Source organism: Triturus cristatus, chromosome 8 (genome assembly GCF_964204655.1).
Source record: "Triturus cristatus chromosome 8, aTriCri1.1, whole genome shotgun sequence".
In the NCBI taxonomy this organism is placed as follows: Eukaryota; Metazoa; Chordata; class Amphibia; order Caudata; family Salamandridae; genus Triturus; species Triturus cristatus.
Genome location: NC_140591.1, coordinates 264,495,833 through 264,518,374, shown reverse-complemented (window position 1 = coordinate 264,518,374; position 22,542 = coordinate 264,495,833). Strand labels below are relative to the sequence as shown.

The 22,542-nt window shown below is 41.2% G+C and overlaps 1 protein-coding gene across 6 annotated transcripts in view; it reads right to left on the bottom strand.

The window, feature by feature from the left end:
• Positions 1 to 22,542, bottom strand: part of AASDHPPT (aminoadipate-semialdehyde dehydrogenase-phosphopantetheinyl transferase) — a 301,142-nt gene that overhangs the window by 23,555 nt on the left and 255,045 nt on the right. For 2 of the 6 annotated variants that reach the window (XM_085621482.1, XM_085621481.1), the window contains exon 6: positions 12,778 to 12,920. In XM_085621482.1, coding sequence (XP_085477608.1) covers positions 12,778 to 12,920 — 143 coding nt within the window. Of the gene's footprint in view, positions 1 to 2,862; positions 2,983 to 12,773; positions 12,921 to 22,542 lie in introns of those variants that run through there. The other 4 variants (XR_014967670.1, XR_014967669.1, XM_085621483.1 and 1 more) reach the window with 4 other exon arrangements.

Genomic DNA, 22,542 nt, shown 5'->3' with positions numbered 1-22,542 from the left:
GGCAAGGGGTATTGATCAACAATAATGTTCTTATTTAAGTCTGAGATCTATGCAGAGTCTAACTTTTCCATTGGGGCGTTTAACAACCACCGGGGGGTAAACCCACTCTGCAGATTTAACTTTTTTGATTATTCCATTGTTGACCAGTCTGTTAAGTTCTGTTTGAACATCATTTCTAGCCGAAACAGGTAGATGTCTAACTTTGTGTAAACATGGGGAAGCAGAGTCTTTTAGTTCAATTTTGTGTTGGAAACTGTTCACTTCAGGGTAATTTCTGTGCAGGGTGCTTTTGCATGTATCATCGATGGACATAACAGGTTCAGCGCTGTTTGGGTTGAGAATGATTCCTAGATCAGCTTGATCACACCATCCCAATACAGAAGGACCTTTTTTAGTCACATAGAGTTTGCAGAACGCTTTCCTGTTTTTAAATTCAAATTCCAATTCATGAGTCCCTAAGAATTCAATGTTATCCCCCCGTATAATTTCTAGCAATTACATTGGATTTTTCAAGTGAAGCACCGATTTTACCCACAAAATGCTGCTTCCACACATTTTCGTTAACAATTGTGAATGGGGAGCCAGAGTCAGCCATAATGTTCATAGGCACCCCATCCATTCTAATTTCACAAATTGGTTTCTTGACTCTGGTGGGAGCAAGTTCCAGTAGGTCATATTCAATCGAGAACCCATAGTTAATCTTGTCTGACTCTGAGTCATCTGAATTCTCTGACTTGGAGTCGTCCTCACCTTGGATGTGTTTCACTGGCTTGCTACGTCTCAAAGATTTTCTATTGCATACTTTTGCGAAATGTGCTGTCAAACTACACGACGTGCACTTTTGGAATCTACCAGGGCATTTCTTAAATATGCGAAGTGGGTGGAAGACCCACAACAATAGCATCTTGGTTCGGTGTCATCATTGTATTTCTTGGCGTGTACCTTCTCATGGTCGTGTTTTTTCTTGTCAGGTTCACTTTTCTTGTGCCCATCACATATGTTCTGGTGAGAACTTTCTTTAGACCTGAGTTGGCTAGCATTGGATATGTGACTGCTTTTACTACATTGGGCTCGTCTAGAACAGCTTTGGCACATCTGCCTGTAAGTTCTGAGTTTTTTAACCAAGGTAACCACTTCTCTCTATGGTGATTTACCGTTAACCCAAAGTTTGTCCTGGATGTTGGGGTTGCTAGCGTGCATTATTATTTGATCACGTATGAACTCTTCTTGTAATTGCCCAAATCTGCAAGTTAAGGCTAGCGTATTCAAAGCGGAGACATATTCATCGATGCTCTTGTCTTTACCTTGTTTCCTCCTTGAAAATTTGTAGCGGTCCACAGCAATGCATACTATCGGCGAAAAATGAGCATCCAAGTCGTTTAATGCAAGCTGAAACACATCATCACCCTCCCTGACTTTCTTCTCAAGTCTGTTGTACGTTTTTAAGCCTCCTGGACCCAAACAATACAATAGTACTTTCTTTTTCTTTACCGGAGTGAAATCTTCATCCTCAACTGTTTCATTGTAGTTGCAGAAATATTCCTTCCACTCCTTCCATGGCATACAAGGTTCACCTTTGAGTGGAAGAAAGGCTTGTGGCTGGGAGAGATTTAATAAGCTTAAAGCACACATTTTGGATGAAAATGTAAAAAAAACGCTGTAATATGTGGTACCTGAAGAAAGTGTGCGTGTCACTGTGAGTAGGAACGCACTGTGGAAATGAAGGATGTGCGTTTACTGAGGCAGGTGACGCACACTAAAAGATTAGGATGCCAGTGATACTGTCACAATAATAATTCCTATTCTTTAACTTTCTTGTTATAAAGTACACTGAAATGTTTAAATGTGCACAGGAGCGTGTGAACTTGTCGGTGAAAGTGTGCGCGTCACTGTGAGTTGAACGCGCTATAGATTTGACAAGTGAGCGCTTTACAGAAACAGGCAACACACAGCAGATCAAGCAGAACAAGCGTTTGCGGTGAAATTGATGTAACTAAGATGGCGCAGGACGTATGCGTTCCATTGACGTTGCATGTGCCTGTCAGCTGCTCTGAGGGAAGCTCCAGAGCTGAGGAAAGGCGAGAGAGTGCGCTGACAGAATAATCAGCTGCTCGCAGGGTCGGTGGAGGGCTACTGATAGAATGCGGACGCAGGCGGCGTCCTGAATATAAGACGGGAATGAAACGCTGACAAGGGGACAGCTGGCAGCGCCTCAACACGGTCACAAGCGGCGCAGATCTTACCGTCTGTTTGGAGAGATGCCCTTATGATACGGATGACCCTTGGCAGGCAGGCTGCTGAAGATCCATCGCAAACAGCAGGATCTGAAGAAATGTTCCACGACGTCAGTCTGCACGTCCCACGGCGTTCGCAGCTTGGTACATACCGCAGTGGGGGTTGTCGATGAAGTCCGCTCGTCGCCACTTGTAGAAATGAAGTTGACGCGGTAGGGTAAGTCTATAAGTTTATTCTAATACAGCCCCACACTGGTGTGCGGTTCACATATATAGGTTAGAATCAGCTATCACTGTTGACAGTTGGGGAGACAAATGGGAGGGAGGGTGGAACGTAGGGGGAACCAATAGGAACGGGAGAAACACAATGAGTGCTCTCGCGCAGGAGAGACAGTGTGCAGTTATTGTCACGCGCTGGGTGCAGCGCGTGACATTGATTGTGAATACATTACAACAGAATGACCACAGCTTGACTCTCAGTAAATACCTTTCTGTGTGCAGATGGGGCTCAGAGGGCAAGCAGTGACTGCAATTTCAGATGAAAGAGTAACCACCGCAGATGTCAGATCAAATACCTTTTCTACATGCTCTTGTTCTGACCAGGGTGTGTGAAATATGCAGAAAATACCTAAAGAAGACGACAATGCACCTTTCAGAAATCTGGCGGCCCAAGGAGGTGTTGGTTTAGTCTCTTGGAGACCAGATCAAATCAACGACCAAGGAAATACTGCTCTTCTTACAACAGGCGCTGTGGACAAGGAAAACATGTAGAAGCTGAGAATAACCACATAGCAATATAGATGTTGCACCAGACAAAGCTACATGGCAAGCACCAGGACAACCACCCAAGAACAGACGAAACCATTGCATACCTGGGTGATAGGAAGTATCACAGGAGAAGATATCAAATACTGTGTTTTGTTTCAACTAGAGGTGGCTGGAAGTAATAACATCCTTAAAAACGTATGGAGACCTCCCTCAATATTGGGATAAACAGCTTTTTAAATAATCTTTTGTCATCTTCATTCTATAAATCACAAACCGTCGCCCACCTCCACCCTCTCGCACTCCACAATATTTTTGAAACTATGTAAATACATGTATTTTTGTTTTTCTCTTTTACTTTGTTTGGCAAGGACCACAGGGTTGAATGTCGAATAGAAATTTGAACTCCAAATAAACATTGACAACAATACAACTTGTGAGAAGTGGTTACTAAATAATATATAGATACATAACTATATACAAGTAGGGAATCACCTTAACTCAATAGCAAGAGGTACAGGGCAATATAGACTGTGCATCTTATTTACTTTTAGGGATAAATTAGGTATTACTCAACAGGAATGTCAGAATTAATCTGTCACTCGACAAACTGGCATTTAGTTAGCTAGACTTCTTGATGAAGCTTCCAAACACATTCTTGGCTTGTAATCTAATCTATAGTCTGGGAAGACATGCACTCACACTTAAAATAACAGTTCCTCTGTCCCTCCCTATATTATGGTCAAGGAACCATGTCTCCGACTCACCTAACTGGAAAGGCTAAAGGCCATCTATAAGGCTATTCTGAGTCCTGCCTATCTCAGTTACCAAACCACTTCATGATAGTGAAAAACCACAATCAAGTAGCACATTTGTACATGAATAGACAATGTTACCTCATAATTGTGAATAATCAAGGAATGTCACATAATGGAAAATCTTCTGAGTCTGTCAGTGCCTAATCTGCCGGGCAGAGTAAATTCATTGAAAAAACAGTATCAGTTAAATTCAATTCTAGGAAAGGAATATCAGACACCAACCTGCTCTAAGGGTCGGATTAAGCAACCTTAAAAGTTAAGATAGATATCCATCAGATCGTAGACAGAAGGGACACGTTTACTTATTTTCATCGACCAGTCTGCAGCCTTCGACACAATTGATCATGGTAAGCTCATCTCAGTTCTGGTACACTGTGCGGTCACAGGGGGACTCTGCGGGGTACAGAAATGGATCCTTTTCTTCCTTATGCTACCAGTAAAATGTTATGCTCACACATTCTGAGCAGCAAAAATGAGTGGGGAGTCAGCCACCACTTGAGCTGAGCTCCTACACTTTTTAACATCTACAAGGAGCATGAATATCTCTTTTGTCAATCTGCAGCAATATGCAGAGGATATACAATTAAAACATTCAACACACTCTCATTCTAAGAAACTGCCACTCACGTCTGCAAGTGTGGATGAAAGAGAATTTCCTCCCCCTGAATCCTGAGAAAACCGCGTTTGTGCTAACATCAATAGCTGCAAGAAAAACTAACTCCATACTTCTGAACTCACTAAATCTACCTGGCTTCCAATTGTTCCCAATACAATCACCTAAACACTGGGGTCCTGAAATTACCCAGCTCTCACGTTTCTAGCCACAATAACAAGCTAATGACAGATGCACACACCCATCTACACAGCCTAAAAAAATCATACATCTCATCACAGGTGAAAAATGGGGGTTCATGCCCGGGTCATTTCAAGACTGAATTTCAGAAATGCAGATTTGGCAGCCATTAACCTCTCTCATCTAAACCCCCTCAGAGTAATATAACACTTTGCAGCAAGGCTGGTAGATAGAGGTAAAAGTTTGATCATGTTACACCTATTCTTCATGCCCTTTCCTGGCTACTCACCCCATCCAGAACCTGATTCAAACTATGCATCGTTGTTCACAAGGTGTTACCCAACAAAATTCCTTGATACCTCTCTAAACTGATCACCCTCTCTGCTGGATCAAAAGATGACTCCTTACTTTGGAGGAACCGAAAAAAGAAAGTCATTGTCAGCAAGCAGCCCTTCTAATGAGATGCAGTATCAGCATGGATCTCTCATCTAACCCCTTTTAGTAAAGTAACATAATTATGGTCAGAGGTGGCTGAGGACAATGAAAAATGGTTGGCTTCCAGACCTGCCCCACAGAGAAGGAGAACACCTGCCCTAAGAGCAAAAGGGGGGCATGGGGAGGTTCTGCCCCGAGGATAGTCTGAACAATAGAGGTCAAAATGGCTTCTTATACTAACTGTGTAAATGCACATCTACTCAAGCTCAGAACCATTTCATCGAGCCCACACTGACAATGTTTCAGACCAAACATCAGCATTTTTCCAGTGTGTACAGCTGTGTTACGTGTGTAACACACAAACACTTCAAGTTGTTTATGAATTATTATGGAAGCCCTAATGCTGCTCTATTCATGAGTGATTTCATATACCTATTGCCACCTTTAAAAAATCATAGTATACAAGTGGACATCAGTTATTTGATATGAATTGTGTGGCAAGTAGCACGTAATAGGTAGTGTGCACCTTATAGATGCATGGCTGAATGCAAGAAGAGTAGGGTATTGACTTCTTTTTGGACATTTTTTTTTCTACTAAATAATTATTTTCATGGTTTAATTAGGAGCCTAGCTCTTGTTCTTGGTCGTGTGTGCTTAGCTCTTACACCCTGGAGAAATACTTGCAATAAAACTACCTTTAAAAACGTTCTTGAACCCAGGGAGGCAGGGTTCAGATTAGAAGTGGCAATGGATGATGAGGAAGTTGGCGAAGGGGAGTAACATGGAGAAGACATAACCAGCCTATGCCCTGCAATAATGTCGCATCAGCACATGCGTACATCTCTGGGAAGTGCTGAGGGAGTGTTTACTTTGTCTTTTTTGCGCTGTCTGGTTTGCTAACGACATCTTGCGTACATTCGGAAAGCTTTCCTGGGAATGCATCTCACCCATTGCTTACCATTGACTTTTTGGTTTGTAACTTACATTTGCTTGCTTCCTATTTGCTGGCTACATTAGTTTTAGGCTGTTCAGCTTGCATGAGTGTGTCCCTTTCCTTGACAAACCCTATGTACTGCATTCTTTCAGTAGTACTGGATTTCTGTAAACAGTCCTTTAAATCTTGTTCTTATCCTGTCACATTTGCTGTGCATTAAAACACTGAGGTCAAATGTCAGGCTCTGTCTTCCAGGGAGCTTGGTGTTGACTTTTCTTTCTCTGATTTGAAAGTGAGAGGATTCATGTGCCAATTATGCAGGCTACTGGGGGAGTGCTCGAGGAAGACTGTACAATGTTTTTTTTTTTAGCACACACCAACATTTAGATGTCTGTAAATGAACTGTGCAGATATTTCAGAATATATCCGAATTAGAAAAGCACTAATGAAGCACATTTTTTGGCAGTTCTGAAGTGTGGTGGAAACTATTTTTTATTAAGGTCAAAACAAATCAATACACTAGGTGATGACATTTCCATACATTATTGTTTGTGGGCTGTATTCTTTTATCAGTAAAACTGTATGCATGTGCAAATGTAATGGTCATTGAAGGTGTGTTGCCTGTAATAGCAGTGTGCTACCACACCATGCATATTCCACTCTACGCCACTCCACTCTACTTTGCACCACTCCACACTACGCCACTCCACTCCACTCAGTGTCACTGTACTCTACCCTACACTACTCCATGCCACTTCACTCTATGCCTCTCTACTCTACACCACTCTACTCCATACCAATGCACTCTACCCCACACTACTCTACTATGCACCACTGCACTCTACGCCAATGCAATCTAGTCTATACCACTCCACTCTACGCCAGTGCACTTTATGCCAATCCACTCTAAGCCACTCTAATCTACTCTGCACTCTATGTCACTGTACTTTGCCGTGCACCACTCAACACTTCTCTGAAACAATCTACTCTATGTGACTCCACCAAGCTTCCACTCCACTGTACTCTGCACTAAAACACTCTACTCTGCTTCACTACACTCTACACCACTTTACTTGAAACCAATGCACTCTACGCCATTGCACTCTTTGCTACTGCCCTTTACTCCACTCTACTCTAAACCTCTGCACTATATGCCAAAGCACTAAACACACTTTGCTCAAAATCAATGCACTCTACACCACTGCTCTCTACGCCAACTACTCTGCACTCCTGCACACTACACCACTATACTCTACTCTGCAACACTCTATGCCACTGTAATCTAAGCCACTGCACGCTATGCCCTTGCTCAATAAGCCACTATATTCTACTTTGCACCACTGCACGCTACCCCACTGCTCTCTGAACCTTTCTACTCTATGCCACTCTACTCTCTTCCACTCTACGCCACTGCACCCTGCGACACTCTACTCTATAACACTCAACTCTGCAAGACGGCACTCTCCACCACAGAACTCAACGCCACTGTACTTTGCACCACTGCATGCTATACCACTCTACACCATTGCACTTTACGTCACTGCACTCTACGCTACTACTCTCTGTACCACTCTACTCTATGCCACTGCACTCTGCATCACTCCACTTCACGCCACTCTAATATATTCTGCGCCACTGCACTCTACACCATTCAACTCTACGCCACTGCACTCTACCCTCTATGCCACTTTACTCCACTCTATTCTCCGACAAACTGCTTTACTCTACGCCTCTCTACTCTCCTACACTACTTCACTCCACTCTACAACAATCTACTCTGCTCTGCACCACTCTACCAACACTCTACTCCTCTCTACACAACACCCTCTAAACCACTCCACTTATAACACTCCATGACACTCTATGTCACTTCACTCTAGAACACTGTACTCAACTCTACACTCTTTCACTCTACTACACCCTACTCCCTCCACAACACTCCACTCCACTCAACTCAACTCAACTCTACTCCACTCTATGCCAATCCATAAACACTTCATTCTACTCCACTTTGACACTCCAGTCTCCTTTACCCCTCTAACTTTCAGACATGCTGAACAGCAGCCACGTTGGTGTACAACATGTCTAAAACATATTTGCAAAGCCAATAGCTCTTGCATAGGAGCAGCCTATCGGCTTTACCAATGCTTGTTTAAAACATGGGAGGTTCAGCCTTCTCTTTGGCAGGGCTTACCCAACGCTCAGAGCTTCAAGGAAGATGCTAGAAATGTGTATCTCTTTTTTTTTTGTTAAAAAAAAAGTTTATTGAGAAATCAAAGTGAAAATATACAATAATGCAATAGTCAGCATATAACCATATGAGAGAATAATTAAACATTTGATAAAACCTTGTTTAAGTTAAAATATCAAGTATACATGACTGGAATGGAATGCCTGAACAAGCAAAGAAAGATGATATCATTCATAAAATACTGCAATCTTGTTTGAAAACACACAAAAATGACATGAATAGATATAAAATAGTATAATATGAAATTGAGGAATCTCACAGAGGTTGTGCAACTTCTTGTTGCATGGGAGTTTTAGAGAAAGATTGTCTAGCACTAACCTCAATATGTCTTGTGACAGGTGACCATAAATGTAAGCGTTTTGTAGCTAAATGAATAGGATGAACAAGAGCCGTATCCAGTCTATGGTTATCACATACGGCATACCACCAGGCCTGAAAGGATAGCTTGGTAAAATCATCCAGTTTTTGGTGATCTGTTGAAAGGCAACTGCTATCAACAGACCTATAATCTTGATAGTAAAGATTTAATTGTCCCAAACAGGTGATAGACTTCCTGAAAATAGGTGAACAACAGAGACAGAGATTTCAGAATCAAAAATCAAGTTATTCTGAGACCAGACATTTTCCCAGAAAGTGTGCACATGTGGGCATGTAAAGAGCAAGTGCTTCAAATCAGCAGAAGAGGATGAACATGTCCAACAGATATCGGAGACCTTAAGATGCCTCTTATGCAAAGTGACCGGATGTAGTATAAATCTATTGTAAATAAAAAATACTGTTTGTGTGGTGTTTGCTGCCCTGGATGAGTTCCTAGTTTTAGACCATATTTTATTCCAAACAGAAATTGGCCAATCCACCTCTAACTCCTTCTCCCTAGATAATTCTACTTTGGTTTTCCCTCTATCAATATGTAGATTACGAAGGTAAGTATAAATAGTAGACGCTCTGGGATATAAGTATAAAAAGGTATGTAACCTATTGACAGGATGAGAGTTGGGATGGCTAAAAGACAAAACTTGAGTATAAGCAGCAGAGAGGGCTTGTTTTAGGAGAGTGTATTTAGGTTGATAAGAAGGTGGAAAATCAAAAAGTTGGCTAGCCTGTGAAAAAGACATAATTTCATTCTGAAGAAAAGGTTGGTGCCTCCAAATTAAACATTTGTGTCTCCATGACTTCCAATATAAAGGTTTGCCATGGAGCAGTATAAAAATATTATGCCATAGTGTGAAGTTAAGAAAATAATTTAAATCTGTAGGGAGTAACTTCGGATTAGATTCCAGAAGTTTACAGGTATGTTTAAGAATAGAAGTGGAAACCGATTGTGGTTTGCGGGTGAAAGAAAGATATTCTTTAAAAGAGAAATGAGTGAGATATGAACTTTCAAGTTCCACCTACAAAGGACAATCCAATTGAGGTTCAGAATGCCATCTCAAGGATTGACGAAGTAGGAAAGATTTATGATAATTGGGGAAATCAGGAAAATTAATCCCACCTTCTAACTTTGGTTTTGTGAGTCCTAATAATGACATACAAGGTTTTTTAGTGTTCCATAAAAAGGATGTCAGTATGGAATCAATTTCCTTCCATAATTTTGAGGGGATAGGTACTGGAATATTGGAAATTGTGTACAATACTATAGGAGAGAGCATCATTTTAATGGTATCAAGACGTCCCCACCTTGACAAATATAAGGGATGATATTTGGAAGTTAATGTGGAGATTCTCTGCATACAATTTTCTATGCATAAAGAAAGTGTTGTTGGAATTCAAGGGGCAAAAAACATTTCCAAATATTTTATGATTAGAATTCCAAGTAAAATTTGAGATAGCAAAATATTCTTTGAATGTATATTTAGTCAAAGTTAATATTTCGCATTTATCTTTATTTAATTTATAGCCAGAGATGGAAACAAATAGCTCCACCTCATGGAAGAAGGCAGAAATAGAGGATTGCAGATTCGATATAAATAGTAATATATCATCAGCGTAAGCTGGCAATTTAATTTGTTTATCTTTAACTTTAAACCCCTGGATATCTTTGTTTTCACAGATTCTGGACAGGAAGTGTTCTAAGGCTAGATTAAAAAGGAATGGAGAGAGTGGGCAGCCTTGACGCACACCTCTTCTCAAGTCAAAATAAGATGTGTTACCGTTCACAAAGACCGCAGCTCGAGGATTAAAGTATAAGAGCGAAATCAAAGATATAATATTTGGACCGAAACTTAACCATTAAAGCACTTGAAAGAGATACGACTAATTGCCTTCTCCGCATCTAGGGCTACAGCTGCTAATGAATGAGGTACATGAGAAGACTTAGATAAAATGTAAAAAAATTAGGTGAGTATTGTCTGAAATGAGGCGTCCCTTTATAAAACCAGATTGCTCTGCACCTAAGGGAGATAGGATTCTAGACGTATTGCTAAGGTTTTAGAGAAAGATTTGTAGTCAATCATGACCAAAGAAATAGGTCTATAATTTTTGCAGTGTTTGGAATCCTTTCTGTCTTTCGAAATTAAACATATTAGCGCTTCTAAAAAAGCACCAGAGGATTTGCCCGACTGCAGAAAATTATTAAAAAGGGTGTGTAATTTGGGGAGAAGCAGTGGTGTGGAATGTGTAACAAATCCACTGTAAACCCGTCTGGTCCAGGAGCCTTGTCCTTCGTGAGTGTTTGTAATGCACTGAGGAGTTCTTGTTGTGAGATGTCAGATTCTAAAAGAGTGTAATCTATTTGGGAATCATAGGAGCATTGAATGCCTAGAAGGAGCTAAGAAATATCAAGATCTAAGGGTATGGATTCTGGTGTGTTTAACTCTTCGTAAAAAAGGAGAAATTCATCCAATACTTCTGAGTCTTTAAACCTTAGTGTGTTTTTTTTATCCAGAATTGATTCAATGTCAAACTTGTTATTTTTAGCCTTTAAATAATCCGCCAAAAGCTTACCAGTCTTGTTTTGGCCACCATAACATTTTGCACTCAACTTTAACAAATAGAGTTAGGCATTATCAGTTGAGTCCTTATTCAATTGAAGCTTAGCCTCAATAAACTGAGATAAACAATCCTTGGATTTTGAGAAACATTATGAGTGTTCCAGTTTCTTTATTTTTGCCACATCATCTTTAGTGGTTTCACATGAAATTCTATGCTTTTTAGATACATAACCAATAATAAAGTCTCTGGCTGCGGCTTTGAATGCATCCCAAATAACAGAAAATTGCAAAGTATCAGTCTGATTTAAAGAAAAATATTCATTAAAAAAGGAGATAAAAGAGGAATTCAAGGATGGATCTAGAAGGAGAGAGTTATTAAAATACCATCTCCTGGGTGTATTAGATTTTGACAGTATATTTAGTTTGATAGAAATGGGGGCATGAACAGATATTAAAATTGTCCCGATTCCGCGTCTCTCAAAGATTGAGCTACGTTATGTGATATGAAAAAGTGGTCTATTTGAGATTGTGATTGGTGGGTCGGAGAATAAAAAGTATATTCCATTGTAACAGGGTTAAAAATTCTCCAGGCATCAATAAGCTTATATTGTTGTATGACATCAAGAAATATTTTATGGGATTTATGGGATTTAAAGGAGACTAATGAATTACGATCTATGAAAGGGTCAACAATTTCATTGCAATCTCCAGCGACGATAAAATTGTCATCAATGCAAGACGAAATTTGCTGGGATAGAGAGTACCAAAAAGAAGGGTCACAGTTAGTGAGAGCATACACATTGAGCAAAGAAACCAGAGCACTTCCAATTTGCAATTTAGTATATAACCATCTTCCATTGCCATCAGATAATTGGGACAGTCATTTAACAGAAATTGATTTATGACACTACACCTTTTTGGTTACCATCCCCTGGTGAAAAGAAAACCTCTCCTACCCAATTTCTTTTTAGTTTTGAAGACTCAGCTGCCGTTAAGTGAGACTCTTGTATAAGAGCTATACCAGCCTCTAATCTAGATGAATGTAAAAACACGTTTTCGTTTAATGGGAGAATTCAAACCTCTGACATTCCATGAGACAATTTTCAGAGACATGAAGATAGCGACATGAAAGCATAAGAAGGATAATGATCTAGGCAAACCAACCAAAAACATAGAACAATGGTAACATCAACCAAGTCATGTGTAATTGTGATAGGATTATATGCAAATCTTAAGAGGAAATAGTTCAAGCACAAACGTGAGACATAAAACCAAATTCAAACCCAAGAAATGGGACGGGACAGAAAACAGAAAAAAAAAGAGAAAGAACAAAGGAGAGATGAAGAGAAGAGAGAAGAAGGCACAACAATAGGAAAAGGACAATAAGCTTAAGAGTAACATAAGAGGAAACAAAAATGAAAATATAAACCTTGCGATAAGTACGAAAGTGAAAAAGATGAAAACCAATAGATACAAAGAGGAAGAGAAAAAGGGCATGAAGAGGAAAATTGATAAAAAGAACTATTAGAAGTAATTAGTTTAAGGACAAATCAAGATAGGCACAGAAAAGAGAACACTTGCTATTAGAAATACTCGAAAAAAAGAGAATGTACCTACATAACGTCCAAAACATATAAGGAGTGGGAGGGGATGAGGCGACATGGAACGATGACACGTCCAGACTCCATGAGGTAAGGCAGGGAAGACTTCAGGAGAGACAACATGCAAGACGAAAATATCAGACAATACGGAATTTGAACCTGTAAAGAGAAAAATTGGTTAGAGCTATCTGAGCATTTGTGCTAAGTAGAACATATTCTATTATTTCAAATAAAAGTCATCACAGACAATGCAGAACTTGAATACTCAAAAGTGGCAATACATATTATTTAGAACTTGAACTTGAAGTGTCCATAGTTTCTGGACTACATGAATTAAGGAAACGTTTTAGTCTGGCTGGATTCTCATACGTAGAAATAATGTTGTTAAAAGTTACTTTGAACAGGCAAGGGTGAAATAGTCCAAAACGTGCTCCAATAGGGCGAAGAGCCGGTCTCATAGCGAGAAACTGTCTGTGTCTGTCTGCTGTAGATATTGCATAGTCTTGTGAAAAGAAGAGATGGTTTCCAGATGATGAAATTTGTTTTGCGGATCTAACTGCTGCCAATACCTTAAGTAGATCAGTGTATTAAAAAAAATACAGAATAACTCCTCTCATGCTGGAAGACGCTGCATGTGGAGGCCCCAATCTATGAGCGCGCTGAATGTTTAGGATTGTGCCCTCTGGTAGATTCAAGACTGTTGGCAGAAATGATTTTAAAAAATGTATGAGATCAGAACCTTCCAATCCTTCTGGTAAATCATAAATTCTAAGGTTATTTTGCCTGTTCCTGTTTTTCAAGATTTTCAATCTGCTTTTGTAAAGACGTGACCTGGGTTTGAAGAGCTTCCACTTTAAAGCAGGATGAATTTAGAGATTCCACACTATGTTCAACCTTGGTGGTTCTTTCCTCCATCTTTGTCCAACCATCCGTTAGGACTTTTAGTTTGGAATTTGTCTCCTCTAAGAAAGGATGAAGAGTGCAAATCTCTTCTAAGAGAAGGCCCATAGATACGGTTGAACCGCTTGGATGCCGCTTTGTTCACTATAGAAGGAACGTGAACTCTGTCACCCCAACAGCAGAGTCTTGAATGGCTTCAGATAATGAGGAGCACTGAAGTAAATAGTTTAAATTTCAGGAACAAAGAAATGACCAAATAACGGAATGATTCAAGTCAAACAGCCTGTACCCGCATTACAGGATACAAAGGTCTGTGAGGGAAACGAGTGCAGGAGAACGGCTCTTCCTTGCACATGCATGTAATTAAGATGACGGCCATCATACCGACAGAGCCGCTCACTTCAGCAATGAGGGAGCATGAGTTGAAAATGGCTCCCTCATATCAGGAAACTTACATTACTGTCCTCCGCTGGGGTTCTGACAGCCGTACGTCCATTTTCAGTGGCTTGTATGCAGGAAGAGTGCCACAATGTCCCTCCGTCTCCGCCCGCCTCTAAGAGAGTCACGGAACCGCCGCCATGTTCCTCAGGTGCTAGCCACGCCCCCGAATGGGTATCTCTTTTGACAGTATAGATGCCAGTTACTATCCATTCTGACCTCGCCTGATGATGCAGGGGGTCTTCAACAGGTTGATAACAAGCTATTAATGAGTAGCTCACACATGATAAAAAGCTCAGCTGCCCACCCACTAACACTGACACTTTAAATATTGTGTGCCCAGTTGTGTGGTCCTTGGATCTTGACAATGCAGGGAAATGGAGTGTGAACACCTCTGAACCTTTTTCCTCTCTCTACTACTCTTTTTATTCTCCCATTCTCTTTCTCATTATTTTTCTTTTTTCCTCTCCTCTATCTTAGACTTTCTCTTTCAGTCTGCACTGTCTTCTTTTATTCTCTCTTTCTTTCCCATCTTCCTTTTCTCTCTACTTTCTTTCTTTCCTTTGTCACACTTCTGTTTTTCTCTCTTTCTGTCGCTCTCTTCCTTTCCCCTACGTTTTTTTCTCTCTTTATTGGTCTTTGGTCTCTTTTTATTTCTCTGCTTCCCTTTCCCTTGTTTTTTTCTTTCTTTCTCCTTTCAACAATGTGTTCCTGGCACTTTCTTTTTCTCTTTCTTATTTTCTCTTTATTTTTATGTTCCTCCCTTTCTTCCTCTCACTTTTTCTTTCATTCTTCCTCTCCTCCTTACTGTTTTTTTCATTTTCACTTTCATTCCTTCCAGTCTTTTTTTTCTTTCTCCCTTTATATGCATTAATTTGTGAAATGATTGCATGACAGGTATACTCTGTATGAGAGTGGGAGGGAAGACTGCAGAGATATAGGAGAGCAATGAACTCTGCATGTGACTCGCACACTGTATCTTTGCTAATACATCTAGATATGGATGCAATGTATATGATTGAAAAAATTACTTTATGATTTGCTTAATTGTGGACATCAAACAGGGTTATTAGCCAGTTAGTGGAAGAGTTTCACGTACCAATTCTCAAAATGAGAGTAGTGTCATCAAATATATTGCATGACAATGAGACACCTGCCCAGTGACACTCACCTCTCAGAGATAATCCAGGGGTAAGATTGATCTTTTGAGAACCCCACAGGTAAACCTTTTGCAATATAGCTCTTGTTCATTCTTAGGTGCACGCCTTGTAGACCCTGGTGCAACCTCTCAGCATATTATTGCCTTAAGTTGCAGTCAGTCCAACCCACTCATCTCTTCTTTCTCTAGCGATTGATTTCAAGTTTGTCAATAAAATTGATCTGAGCCACTAACCATACACTTGCACGACCACATCTCATCATATTCCAACATGCAGTGCTTGTCTGCATACCTACACAAGCTCTTACATGCATACACCCATGTATATGCAAATTTTCTTTCCTATACACACCAAAACTCCTGTGCATGTCTATCCCAAGCAAACATAACCCAGCGCACACAAGGTAGCTGCACACAAACATGACTGAAGACGGCTGAAATGCCAGAAACCGGTCCTAGGAAGCTTGTTTCCGGTCCAGGGAAGGCATGGCTTGGCAGTTCGGGCTGGACTGTTCCCATGAGGCACAGGGTCAGACTGATTTGCATATGGCCATGTCTGAACTGGGGTGGCAGAGTGGGCTAAAGAACGGTGATGGATCAAACCCAGATCTGTTGACTGGGTGTGAGTGTTTGATTGGTTCTGATGCTCGGTCCATCACCACCCCCTTTTGTACCGCTTTGTTCGCCATAAGTTGGCAGGGTATGCTCAGACGTGAGCCCCTTGCTCACTTTGCCACTGGATTCAAGCAAGCCTGGCTGAAGACGGCTGAAATGCCAGAAACCGGTCCTAGGAAGCTTGTTTCCGGTCCAGGGAAGGCATGGCTTGGCAGTTCGGGCTGGACTGTTCCCATGAGGCACAGGGTCAGACTGATTTGCATATGGCCATGTCTGAACTGGGGTGGCAGAGTGGGCTAAAGAACGGTGATGGATCAAACCCAGATCTGTTGACTGGGTGTGAGTGTTTGATTGGTTCTGATGCTCCGTCCATCACCACCCCCTTTTGTACCGCTTTGTTCGCCATAAGTTGGCAGGGTATGCTCAGACGTGAGTCCTTTGCTCACTTTGCCACTGGATTCAAGCAAGCCTGGCTGAAGACGGCTGAAATGCCAGAAACCGGTCCTAGGAAGCTTGTTTCCGGTCCAGGGAAGGCATGGTTTGGCAGTTCGGGCTGGACTGTTCCCATGAGGCACAGGGTCAGACTGATTTGCATATGGCCATGTCTGAACTGGGGTGGCAGAGTGGGCTAAAGAACGGTGATGGATCAAACCCAGATCTGTTGACTGGGTGTGAGTGTTTGATTGGTTCTGATGCTCCGTCCATCACCACCCCCATTTGTACCTATCTGTTAAATAATGGCAGGCAGAATGATATGGAGAGTGGAGCCCCAAATCCCCCATTAACCAGCAGACACAGTTACTGGCATTCAGGAAACAACTAAACAACCCACATATTCAAGCAATACCCTTGCCTACTATCTCCCTAACCTTCTGCCTCAAAACTATCAAATATTTCTCTTCATTATCCTTCTGGCTCAAGCTCTGATTTGATGTTAATTTGTTTCGGTCAGCTTGTTATCCATCATGCCTTATCGCTCATCAGAAATATTATATTTTACTCCCTCAGTTTGATATAAAGCCACCTAATACTTGTCCATCTTGGATGTGCATTATAAATGTTTAAACAAGTAAATAAATACCAGCATGCAGAATGGATCATTATATCCCCCTTTATTAGTTCACTGTCAGCTCCAGCCCCATATGCTTGAATAAAAAGCTTTGCCTTAATATACACAGATTAAGACAAAATAATCAAATTTTGAGCTGTCTGTTGTGAACTATTAAATTCCGCAGTCCTCTGTGAGAAAAGAATGTATTTTTGCATTTTATGTGCACATTTGGTACAATGTGTTACGTGCTGACAGGCACAGAGGCAGGCAGTAGCATTGTAGCAGGCTGTATTGTATATGAAAAGAAAGGCACACATCCAGACATTAATGAATGCCACTATGTTGGGTCTTAGCGTACGGCTGGTAGAACATAGAATGTGGAAGGAGGAATGTAGAATGTTTGTGTTCAAGGGCTGGCAGTTGGTCGTTTCTCTGCCGCCCTGTTGGCTGTACTATGGAGAAACTTACTTTTCCATCTCTCAGGGTGTACGTGTCTTCCTTTAACCAGCATCTTTTCATTGGCAACGATCCGAGCTGAATCCACTACATCCAGCAGGCTGGAGTATGTGCGTTGGTCCTCAAGGAGTGGTTTTGAGGGGCCATCACCGTATCAGCCGTTTTTGGTATTTTTTTGGGTCATGCCTTTTGTGACCCAGTGCGGGACATTCGCTGAGGGGTCGACGTACAGTGGTGAAGCATTTCTAGAGAAATTGAGGATTTCTGCAGTCTTGAGCGTCACTGAAACGCACTGAATCATGGTGAGTGTGACGTATGGAACCCAGTCATCGTCCATGTGAGGTGTGCTAGCATAAGGAAACAAGCCCACTCACCATAGAAATTAACGCTTTACCACGTTGCAGTGGCCATTTTGCATCATTGGGATAACCTTGCACATTGTGCATGGTGAGCACGGTGTTCTCGGCAATAGGCACGCCTTCTGTTGTTACTGTCTATCATTGTGAAGTGCCCATTTTGTATCATTGGGATAACCTCACACACAGTGCATAGTGAGCACAGTGTTCTCGGCGATAGGCACGCCTTCTTTGTGATTGCCTCTCATTGTGACGTATTCAAGAGGATCATGGTGGCAACGAATTTCAGGTCATACTGGCAGGAAGCACATCATGTGGTAATATTTTGATGAAGCTGTGGTTGCCCTGCCTTTAAACAGTGACAGGAATCAATTTGAAGATGCATTTGCTTCGTTCCTCGTACTTAGTGCCTGTGCATATTCGGCGATAGGCACGCCTGAGAGGATTTGGTGCAAGAACAGTTGGAAGCAATTAAAGGTCAATTTAAATGATCCTGGTGCTTTGCCCTTACGCAGCGACAGGCACATCTTAGAGGATTTGAGGCAGCATTTTTAACATTAGCAGAGGGTGACTCCCAATTTCATGGATCCTTTGCACATCATTTATCGTAGGTTGAAGTATTGGGAATTGCATATTTTGAACTGTATCAGCTTGACTTACATTTTTAAAAGCAGTTTAGAACCGTAATGTTAACATGCAACAATCTATGAATCCTCCTGCTCCTTTGGTATCTCCTGGTATGCCTTCTGTAGGTTGGAGACAGTGGAAGGAGGGCTTTGAAGGTTACTTGGAGGCAATCAAAAGGGAAGTATTCACACAGAAAAGAAATCAATTTTTTTACGTAATTCCTTGGGTACTGAAGGGAGGAAGGTTTTTGAAACATCTTCCTGTGGTGCCTTTGTTCAGAGAGGGAGACGTGGTGGATGAGCATGCGTCTGCAGTAAAAGTGTTGGATTTACGTTTAAAAAAAAAAAAAGAAATGTTAGAATGGAACTACATTCATTTTATAGGAGGCAAGCAGATGAAGGGTAAATCTGAGAAAAAATTGTTAGTGATTTAAGAGCTAGTTGCCACCTGTGAGTTTAAGATGTTTGAGGACAAGTTATACATGATCAAGTGAAGGAGAAACCCAGTAGTGAGAAGGTACAGGGGAAAAACTGCTAGCGGTAGATAATCTTACTTTGGATAAAGCCATTGAGTTAGCAAGCAGAATTGAGGCAACGACAAAATTCATGGAGCAGATGTCTGTTAATACGCATGTACATGCATTGCAATTACAAGAAAAGGTAAAGAAAAAATGGCCTAAGGTTTAGGAAAACAAAAAAACAATTGAGTGTTATCGTTCTGGTACAAAATTTATTTTGGGGAATTCTTCTATGTGTCCCGCTATGGGCACGTGGTGTAGTAAACGCAGGAAAAAGGGACATTTTATGAAGGTGTGTAAAGTTATGTGGAATAGGGATTTTAAAGTCACGAAATTATAAATACAGTTGCAAGCAGTCCTGACATAGGTAGTCAAACTGATTCTGATGAAGGGAGTGTGGTGTTCATGGTGGGTGAGAATCAAAGCAGTAGTAAATTAAACCTACCAGTTTGGGTGGATAGTGATGTCCCTTTTGGTAATGAATCTCTTATCAGAAAGCCTCATTGCATGATCAAAGTGAATGGGATCAAAATTAACATGATGGCTGATTCAGGGTCTTTATTTACCTCAATAGGTGTGGAAGAGTAGAAACAGTTGAGTAGTGGGCAGTTCAGAAAGTCAAGGGTGAAACCTGTAACGTATGGAGGAAAACCCATTGAAGTTTTACGGGAATTTGATGCTTGTTTAAACTTTAAAGGCAGTGTGGCTGATAGAACTGTATATGTAGCTGTTCATGGGTCAAATATGCTTGGTTGGTTGGATCAACGTAACCTGACAATCGTGTTAGACCACAAAAGTTGGGAACAAGTTCTGTTGCATAAGCAAGTAGTACAGGTAATGTCAGTAGGAAAGTGCTACTTGACAGAAGCTTTTCCTCAATGTTTTTGTGGACAAGCTTGGCAAGATCAAGGGTTTTACTCAGCAAATTTGGTTGAAGGCTGGAGTTAAGCTAGTTGTGCATAAGGTGAGACATGTTCCCATTGCCATGAAGGAGGAATTGAAGGGGGAACTTGAGAAGATATGTCACTAAATATAACTGAGCCCATAGAGATTTTGGAATGGCTTTCACCAGTAGTGTTGGCAAGAATGCCTAAGGGAACCTTAAGGATGTGCATTGATTTAAGAGACATCAATGAAAGGATACAGGTTGATAGGCATCCTCTACCGAACATTACTGAAATGCTGAAATTGGTGAAGGGGACAAACATTCTCACTACCCTTGACATGTCCTCAGCTTATCATCAGATAGCATTACACAGAGATTCACGTCATTTCTTTTCTTACACCTAATACAGCTTACAGATTTAAATGCATGCCCTTTGGATTGGCTTCGGACTCATCTGTGTTTCAGTGTGTGATTGAGGCAATGTTCAAGGGCATTGACAAAGTGAAGTGTTTCCAAGATGAAATGTTGGTCTATGGGGTGGATGAAAGGGAGCACAATAAAACATTATCACAAGTGTTGTCTATACTTAAGGATAAACGTGTCACTTTGTCAAGCAAGTGGAATTTTGCTGTTGCGGTCTTTCTTTGGTATGTTGGAATTTTATGCACGCTTTGTTCCTATGTGGGCTGAAAAAACAAAAGGAATGAGGATGTTCCTTCAGACTAATGTCAAATTTGAATGGTCAAGTAAAGTGAAGATTTTGCTGTTATCAACGATGCAATTGCAGGAGCCATTCCCCTCTCAGCGTTTGACACTTGTGATCCGTTTGTTGTCATAACAGATGCTAGTCAGTATGGTTTGGGTGCTGTGCTCATGCAGACAAGTTATGGTAAGGACGAGATTGTGGCTTTTGTGTCCCGAGCTTTGCGTGTGGCAGAAAGCACGTACTCCGTCATAGAATGGGAAGCTTTGGCATGTTGGTGGGGAGTAAACCATTTTAGGAACTATGTATGGGGATTGAAATTCACCCTACGTATGAACCACAAACCTTTGCTTAATTTATTCACCACGAAGGGTGCTAGCAAAGCAACTCCAAGGATTGCAAAATGGCGCTATGGCTTGCAGGATTTTCAGTTTAAGCTAGTGTATTTACCAGGGGTGACGAATATTTTTGCAGACTGTTTGTCGAAGTTGTCTTTGAAGGTTGAAATGGATGAGGAGGATAGTGTGTATCACTCCTGGTGAAACGGTTTGCATAGAGGGGGAGGAATGGAAGGAAGTGGTGATACAAGTTGTAGTGTTACAAGAGTTGATATTGTATTTGGATAAATGGTGGCTGAAAGGGAAAGTGGTGGATGCGTTTAAAATGTACAAAGAGGTTTTAGAAGAATTGAGTGTGTTGAATGGAATAGTGAGGAGGGAAGGTTTATTAGTGGTTCCCCAAAAGATTCACACTAAGGTGTTAGAATTCGCGAATGAGGGGCATGTTGGAATGAGTGCCATGAAAAGAAGAATTAGAGATACTTTTTGGTGGCTAGGTTTGGACAAGGAGGTGGAGCACTAGGTAAGAGACTGTGTGGTGTGTGCTCTTAGCGATAACTCACAAGTGACGGTTCCCAATCCTGCCGAAACTGTGCCAGTGCTGGACAAACCATGGGTTAAGCTAGGCATGGACATCATTGGACCCATGAATGTGTTATGGTAGGGTCAGAGGTATCAAATTGTGTTAGTGGATTATTGTTCTCGATGGCGTGAGATTAAATTTGTTCGGAATGTAAATATCTCGGAAGTAGTCAAATTCGTGCATGATTTGTTCCTAGAGGAGGGTGTTCCAATTGAAGTAGTGACTGACAATGCGTTCAATTTACGTCTGAAGAATTTGGCAAGGTCATGAAAAAGTGGGGTGTAAAACATGTGACAACTTCGTTGTATCATCCCAGGAGAAATGGTTTAGAGGAGAGGTGCAACCGTGTGATCAAGGACAATGTACAGTTGTCATTGGCATGTGTATTGGATTGGAATAAAGAGTTGGAGGATTTTATATGGGCACTGCGTACCACTCCGTGAACGTCAACAGGTTTGTCCCCTTTTGCCATACTTAAAGGAAGACTAGCAGATAATAAACTGGTGCGTCCATGGATGAATGGTTTGGAAGTGTCAAAAGAAAAATGGGCATGTGTGGGTGCCAAACGCAAAAATGCTCAGAGTAATTATGTCTCAAAGGAGAGTGATCGACGTTTGCAAGTCAAGGAAGGGGAGTGGATGGGAGTCAGATTGCCTGGTATTATTGCTAAAGGGCATTCAAAATGTTCGGATCCCAAAAAGGTTGTGTGTGTAAAGAGATATGGTTAGGTTGGAGGATGGCAAATGGTGGAACATGGAGAAGCTGGCTATACAAAGAGTACCGAATGTCACGCTAGATGGTGAGCCGGTTGGACAGGAAACGTTTTCAGGGGATGTTTCCGGCTGCAAGTTTTATCCCCACACTAGATCTTCCAGAGGAAGGATGACACATCAGTTGGTGCACACAAGACCTTCCAGGGAGAAGGTGGCGCCAAGGTGGTTACATGATTATGTGTCCTGAATAGTTGCGCACATTAGGGTGTAAGATTTGTTTAGCTTAATATGATTTTTTTTAATGTATAGGCATTCTTGTTTTACTAGTTTGTTTATTGTATAAGGGGAAGATGTGGTGGGTCTTAGCGTATGGGTTGGTAGAACATAGAATGTGAAAGGAAGGAATGTAGAATGTTTGGGCTCAAGGGCTGGGCAGTTG